The 7,844-nt window shown below is 48.2% G+C and overlaps 1 protein-coding gene across 2 annotated transcripts; it reads left to right on the forward strand.

Moving 5' to 3' along the window:
* Nucleotides 1-234: 234 nt before the first annotated feature.
* On the forward strand, nucleotides 235-6,820 carry LOC135822452 (uncharacterized). 2 transcript variants are annotated; one of them, XM_065335220.1, is made up of 5 exons: nucleotides 235-1,277; nucleotides 2,161-2,290; nucleotides 3,968-4,044; nucleotides 5,074-5,155; nucleotides 5,675-6,820. In XM_065335220.1, exons 1-5 carry the CDS (start codon nucleotides 1,008-1,010, stop codon nucleotides 6,196-6,198), a joined length of 1,083 nt encoding a protein of 360 aa, XP_065191292.1. In that variant the 5' UTR covers nucleotides 235-1,007; the 3' UTR covers nucleotides 6,199-6,820. The 2 variants fall into 2 exon arrangements, with proteins under 2 accessions (XP_065191292.1, XP_065191293.1); XM_065335221.1 differs by lacking the exon at nucleotides 235-1,277 and adding an exon at nucleotides 1,299-1,912.
* Nucleotides 6,821-7,844: the final 1,024 nt, after the last annotated feature.

Consider the following 7,844-nt stretch of genomic DNA (forward strand, 5'->3'; position numbering starts at 1 on the left):
TAGCACGCTAGGGCGTTACTAAACAGCTTTCTAAAAATTAATGATTACTAGTACTGTAGTGTAGTGTAGTACTCTCTACTCTCTAGTAGAGTACTAGTCAGAGTAGCATAGAGTATGTCATTGTCATTGTCAGGCACCTCTACTCGGCGTACTCTCTCTCTGCTAGTGCTTGTGTCCTGTGACTCCTGTCCTCTGTGATATGACAGCAGTACTCAGCATAACCATTATTAACCTGATTCCAGCTCTTGTCTCTCCTTTTCTGTGATTCACGGACAGGGCAGTAATCTGACAGCTACGCGCAGATGGCAAGGGGCCAACTTTTCAATCCCAAGCTTTTGTCGGCGATATTGCCTTCATTATTGTAGTATTGTTTGCTGATATTCATATCCTCCAGGTACAGTGCACAGTGTACAGTGTATGTGTCACTGAGCCTGAGGTAGGCTGAGGTAGGTACGTGGTTCACATCACATCGCCCCTCAGCCACGTCCACGCACCGCTAGCCCCGGCCTCATTGGAGCTGCAGTCAGTAGAGTGGCTATCACGTCGTTGGACTTGGTAATCGTAGGACCTTGGCCTAGGCCTAGGCCATGGAAGCTGCTTTACTGTACATGTGTGAATCCGAGGATCCGTTCGGTTCCGAGGAATCTCCAGGAACTACTGCACTGGATTGAGTGGCAGCACATCACACATCAGTGGGGTATTGTACTACTCCCTGGTTCTGATGTCTTCTTACACCGCTCCCAGTGGAGCACAGCCATGCTATTCCGCTTTTACTGCATGCGATTGTGATCCGGGAGATGCCATTCCAAGCGAACAGGCTGTAGAGTGTAGGCAATGACAGTACACGTTGCAGGTTCGTATGCGGAGTTATAAAAACCGTGAACATTGTCATTGCCTCAGCAGTCCTGTCACAACCCAGTGTTTTTCTTTTCACACAGTTCCATCGTTGCACAAAGAGGCTTCATTTTTTTGTATATCTGGTACAAGTGGGGCACATAACATTTTCAATGATGTCCTGCCCTCTTGCAAAAATAGAGGAGGCTAGCCCATTGTCGCTGCGCCACGACGAAACTAACGATGTTCAAGCAGTTCGGCGCTTCCTGCAACTCCTGGAACGAAACGCAGAGCCAACGCGGAGAGCGCTCAACGCGTGCCTGTTCCTGTACGCCATGTGCATAACGCTGGCTTTCGCACTGCTGGCCAGTTACGTGGTGTTGGGGCAGAACACAAACAGCCAGCTGCTTTGGTCGCAGTCCGAATTATCACCTTCCGCTTCAGTAAGTTCCGACAGCTTTCCGCCGTAGAGTGTGGCATCATGTCAGGAGAATATATGCCCGCCCTCTCTGTGCGGTGTTGTGAACATTCCGTAGTAGTAGGTTGCAACGCTGGACTGGTATTCTTCTGTAAAGTGTTTATGATCATGGTTATAGTTATGGCTGTTCTGAAGTCGTGGTGGGCTAATCTGGTCCTGTCCAAGTGACTGTCGATCTTCTCCTTTTGATGTTGACCCACTCACTGCAGATCTACAGGGTTGGTAGACCTTCTAGCCAAGTAGATCTACATGGCGGGTAAACACATGGTAACTCCCCTGTTCCAGACGGTAGAGGGTAGAGAGTGTGCTGTAGGACCATGATGACTATGAGTCATGCGCTGAATGTGATTGTTCGTGCCCAGAACACGTTTCAGCGAGATGTGACTGATGTGTGTACGCCTGGTGGTGTTTTCGGCATCACCTGCTGGTGATGTTTTCGGAACCCTGCTGCATGCATGGCAAGGCCATTGTTGCTTGGTAGAGGGTCTAACCTTACTATCGGCCACTGCCATCTAGCAACTAACCTTTACTTTACTTACTTGCCGACACCAAAATTAAACTTACTTGCTCTTCCGGCCACCAGTCTGTGACATGCACGATGTAAGTACTGTAGTAGAGAGCAAGCTACGTAAGTCTGGATCCTGCCCAGAACAATCTCCGCAGAGTCGCGGTTGCTGCGGAGAAGAAGCGACGCTTCAGCTTGAGACGGACATAACACATTCACCCAGTCTCTGCCGTCTTCTAGATTTATTCACTGTGACTGCTGGATAGTGGTGATACTTGCAGTATCTTTCTATCCTTTTCTTCTGTATTGTTAGTTTGTTACTATTGTATCTCTCTTGGCATAGGCTCAGCTAGAACCTCTCGTCACCGCGCTAAATTTGATCGGAATGAGGCAGCAGACTGACGTTTCTCCTCCGGAAATACCCATCAGCAACGACGTGCAAGGCTCTGATCGCAGTTCAAGAAGCAAGCGACGTAAGAATACGACAAAATGCTATTAGTTTTCACCGAGTCGTGCGCAGGGCTAGGCTAGGCCTAGGGTCGTGCTCGAGAGAAAAGACTATACGGGTGAAAGAGAATGCCCAGCCGGGGGATAGGGGACATGAGGAGGCCCTGAAGGACAGGTAACGGCTGTTGTGCGTAGTCTTAGATCTACTACTACTACTACTACTACTACTAGCACAGTGTAGTGCAGTGTAGTGCAGTGTAGTACAGTGTAGTGCAGTGTTGACTGCCCATCACAATCACTGTGAAGCTCATTTGAGTCATGTACTAGTAGATAATTCGTGTCCGGAATCGAAGTACACAGTGTATGTTTGTAGCATGAGGAACACTCCTACTGTACATAATATGTAGGACGACTGGTTCGCTGATGGGTGCGCCTGGCATGACGGTCCATCCTCGTCTTGTCATTGTCAAGGAAAACAAGCGTCCCTTTTCTTTCTGGCTCAGCTGATTCTGTTGTTCTGCATGGAGAACATGACTGTAGGCAGCCATCTGAGCGACCCCTGAGCGTGAGCGCACCCCATAGCTAGGCTATGGGCATAGGCTGGCACTCCCTGCCAATCATCTGGGTGTTGGGAACGCTTGTCATGCCTGCTCAATCAGCTGACAATCCAATCTTATCACAAGAGTCAAACTGTACTGGTCATCACTATCACACAGGCCACTGACTGGCACTGAGATAGCCACAGTGGATTCTCTTCCCTAATAATGGGCCTAAACTCCTTCTCTTTTTCGGGACATCATACTGGCCAACCCTCCCGTTTTTCCCCGGGAAAATCCCGGAAAATCAACACTCCTCCCGGGGTCCAGGGGATTTCAAGCAAACTCCCGGAAAAACCAAAGTTTTGTCTGATACAGGATTTTCCTGAAAACTCCATGGTTTCTCCCCGAATGTCCCGGTTTTTTGAACTTTTTTCAAAGGTATGTACGGTGCTCATTCGCACTTCGAACTGTGCACAGCACTTTGAAGACCTGACCATGCAAGATCTGCACTGACAAAGTGACAGGCGGGCGCCGACTGATCAAACTGCACTACAGCCTTTAGTACAGGGTCGATCTGTGCTGTACGCACAGCTGCAGAGTCGAACGTTTTTTGGCGGGAAAAGCTCTTTTTCACTTGTTTTGTGCCATCCAGGGATTTTGAGAGAAATCCAGGGATTCTGCATGTCTTGTCAAGGGATTGAGATTGTGGTGGTTGGTCAGTATGGGACATGATCATGAATTAAATTACTAGAACTTGGGGGGGGGGGGGGGAGGGGGTAGTCTCAGTACCACTGCAAATAATTACTACACATGCAAGGCCAGCAGAAGCATATGAACAGTAGGTACAGTAAGTTGAACCTGTAACTAAACTGTCTAAAGACCACCGTGACTAGCGACCTGCCTGATACTACAGGCCTCTTCGCCAGGCATGGATGGTCTCACATTCATTATATGGTTTTCGCGGTGCAAACCTTTAAATAAGGACCACCTGCCACTAAAGACCGCTTTCTCTGGCCCCAAGGGGGGGGGGGGGTCGTCAGTCACAGGTTTTTCTGTACTAGTAGTACTGACTGTGCTACGATTGAAGTACGAAGCAGTCCTGCTCTGCATCTCTGCCAAGAGTGCAATGGTGTGTCATGGATGTGTGTTGATAATCTGCTGCAGAGGTACAGCCATGCGCCACGGTTGCACCGGCGACAGAGATTAGAGAGGAGCATCACCACTGGTACAGAGGCAAGAAGGTGAGTCAGTCATGACATCATGAAGGGTGTTCATGACATCATAGAGGGTGTGCTAGTGAAGTAGATCAGCCGGCAGCTAGCCCTTTACTTGGCGGATATTGCTCGAAAAGCAGTGAAATTGGCAGAACCATACAAACCGTATGGCAGGCACTTCCTTGAATTCTGCCAGTCCATTTCTTTACCCATATACCAAACATGCATGAAACATGAAATGGTACAAAATTCTAGCAATTTTCTGCCGGTATTATCCCCCAAGGAGTACCAGTATCCCGTTGTAGAATGCACTGTTGTGAAGTGACTGATGACATCATGTCTTCAAGTAATATCTCCGAATTTATCTGCATAGATACAAATGCATGACAAACCATAATGGAACACAATTACTGTATTTAAAGGGAAGAAATGACTCGCTAGAATACTATTGCTAATCAGGGATTTAGTCTACATGCACAATGCATAGCCTTCCTGTTGCTTCGATGGCCGCATTTGTTGTGCTGGCTTTACCTCCGATGGCATGTACTCTTTCACAAGCTGTTTCTTTTCTCTCTCTCTTCCATTCATTCTTTCTTTCTTTCGCAAGCCTGCTCCTCTCTTGCTCTAACCTTATACCTTGCTCTGGATCTCCCCTTCTGTCTGTCTGTCTGTCTGTCTGTCTGTCTCTCTCTGTCTCTCTCTCTGTCTCTGTCTCTGTCTCTGTCTCTCTCTCTCTCTCTCTCTCTCTCTCTCTCTCTCTCTCTCTCTCTCTCTCTCTCTCTCTCTCTCTTTCTCTGTCTCTCTCTCTGTCTCTCTGTCTCTGTCTCTGTCTCTCTCTCTCTCTCTCTCTCTCTCTCTCTCTCTCTCTCTCTCTCTCTCTCTCTCTCTCTCTCTCTCTCTCTCTCTCTCTCTCTCTCTCTCTCTCTGTGTCTCTCTCTCTCTCTCTCTCTCTCTCTCTCTCTCTCCACCTCCCCCTTCCTTGAATACTAAATGTGTCAGTTGCAGCTATGAAAAAAATTATAAGAAGCTGTCTATTTTTGTCATTGTTCAACACAGGTTGGCAGTATGAGCATGGTCAAACCAGCTGCACATTTGGTCGGCGTAGTCAAGTACTTTAACAACAGCCGGGGAGAACCTGGTGAGTAGGCTGATCTATTCAGTATGAATGCATACAGGTAGCAGTGTTATTAGCACTCTGGAAATACCCATCCTGAAGACGGAACAGTCGTGTTAGTGTGGCATGCCCATAACATATTGTTACTTGGAAGTATGTTCACGCACCATTTTACAGCAGTGCTTTGGCACTTTTAAGTTAAATTGGGAGCCGTAGGGACTGCACAGTTGCAATCTGAATATGGACGTGCCCTTTGTTGAGAGGTGTCTACAAAGGGAGGTTCCATCTTGCCGCCGCCGGGGTGTATGTACAGTGTAAAATACAGTGCTGCTCAATGAAATCCAGTCGCGTCCCTCAAAAACGCTCTGGGCGTCCGGGCGTTGTGCAGCCCTAGACCTGCAAACACTGGGCTGCGAAATGGTGCAAGGCGCAAACTTGAGTGACACGACTGGATTTCATTGAGCAGCACTGTAGTAGCAAGTTGAACTAACACCGTGGGTTCTATTGGTCATGTTATCGTCATTTTTTCCCCACTGCATTTAGGGTCAAAACTCACCTGGAGCAGAACGTCAAGAAAGTCCTATATACGCGACGTGGGTCTGGATAGCACGAATCGGACGATTGTTATTCGCCAGTCAGGCATGTACTACGTATTTGCTCAGGTCACCTTTGATGATCCCAGCTTGCTGTACGACGCCTTGAAGCTGGCTGTCGACGGCCATGACAAGGTCCAATCGCAGGTGCCGAACAATTTGGTCTGGAGCAAGGAGCAGGGGACGAGTAAAGTGCGGCACACGCTCGACCGAGCTGGGATCCGCTTCTCGCCAGTAAGGGCAGACCGGAAGCCCAACCCCGTTATTCAGAAGGACCAAGAGCTGGAGTTCCGCAAGACGGTGACCGTGCAGGCCCTGCTGCATTTGGAGAAAGCTAGCAGGGTGGAGGTGAACCTGGGGTGCTCCCGACCCAGCAGAGATGAGAATGGTCAGTCAGTCGAATGCAAGCCAGTGCTGTACAAGCAAGGTGGACGCAGTGGTGATGTCAACTACTTCAGTCTTTTCATGATCTAACGTCAAGAGCAGGACCCCATCTCGTACTGCCAAGTGGTATTCACCATTCCGTCTCATAGTCATACAACCAAGCCATATTGGCTCGAGTATATAGGACTGAAACCAAGTTATCGCTATCATAGCAAACATGAGGACTACACGGGAACTACGTTCTTGCAAGTGGTGTATAATCACTCAGCACCTGCATGTGAAGGTTTGCTGCCAGCGGGATGTTAGTGGAATAGATTGCCACGTCTTTCACCCGAATCATTTTTAAAAACAGCCCCCGGCAGAACCATCATGCCAGCTTTTCGTCAATTGTGAAGTCATGTGACATCTGCTTTTCTTTACAGCATACTCTTATCAGCTGCACTGTGAGAGAAAATCCCAATTACTTGAAGCATAAGTTCTGTTTGAACTGTATTTTTCAGAAGCATAGCATGCAGCATCAATACCACCACACATTCTGCTCCATTTAAAAGTATACGCAACTTTCTCGCACGATTGCTTCACAAAAGACTTGATTTCTGTGGATCTTGCTTTGTCCAACCAGCTGAGGTGCAGAATCATGACAACCTAAACGGTATCGCTGTTGAAATGTTTCTCCTTTTGAGTACTCGTCAATACAGTCCAAGGACTTGAACTACAAATCGTACATGTACATGTAGATGTAGTCTACGTCGTGTGAATGGTGTGCTCATTCGGCAACCTCCGTGCAGCTAGCGGGCTCTTGTTGCTGTATTGTTTGAGCCAATCTTTGCTTTTAGGAATTAGAATAATTATGTTGCTCCCTACGTGGGGGCTCGCGCTTTTTCTGCCTACTAGAATTCTCACATAACATTACTGACTCATGACTGCCATTCAGACCACACGACAAGTCCAACCGGCTATCACCCGGCAAACCTGCAAGAAAGCACCACTCCCTGCTCAATACACAATGTCTTGGGGAATTCACCGCTCATGATCAGTTGAGCTTGAGTAGGCTGACGAGGACTGAGATAATTGTGTCTGAAGAGCACCACTGGTGCTCTCCAGACCAAACCATCACCAGGGATACAAACTTTCAGAGACGCTCTGTTTCCAGCGCGACAAACACCTTCAAGCTTGTGAACACCGATTGCAGCGTGAGTCAGTGCGGCTATGGATATGGAGGCAGCTGGCTGAACAAACACAGTCACATCTGACTGCAAATATGCCCACGACGCAGCTGCTCAGTGCTCACCAGTTCAAGGTGTGGGCCCTTCTCTTCACTCAGTAGAGTAGAGTAGATCGAGCTGCACTCCCGGTGCCGAAAGGCGGGCTCACGCCTCTACATGGCTACTTCCCCTCGTCTAACCTCCAAGACGAAATGATAGTAACCGACTGGACGAAATTAAAACCGTAAAAAACGCTGAGGACCGGTGGCCATTCACAACGTTCATGTTCGCTGTTGCCTCCAAACCATCTCATTCGCAAGTCCGCGCTAGGGAAAACATTGTATAATTTATTTCAAGGATTCCCCAGTGCAGAGGCCGTTTAGGTCTATCGAGGGGCCCGGTCTCCATTCTGTGCAGTTAGGATGAGAATAATGAGAATACAAAGTGAGCAGAAAAGGAGAAATAACACGACGAATAGGACAACTGGGAGTGAGCAGATCAATGAGGAAAACAAGGAATATCAGTGAACTG

This window comes from Sycon ciliatum, chromosome 8, assembly GCF_964019385.1.
Source record: "Sycon ciliatum chromosome 8, ocSycCili1.1, whole genome shotgun sequence".
NCBI classification, from domain to species: Eukaryota; Metazoa; Porifera; class Calcarea; order Leucosolenida; family Sycettidae; genus Sycon; species Sycon ciliatum.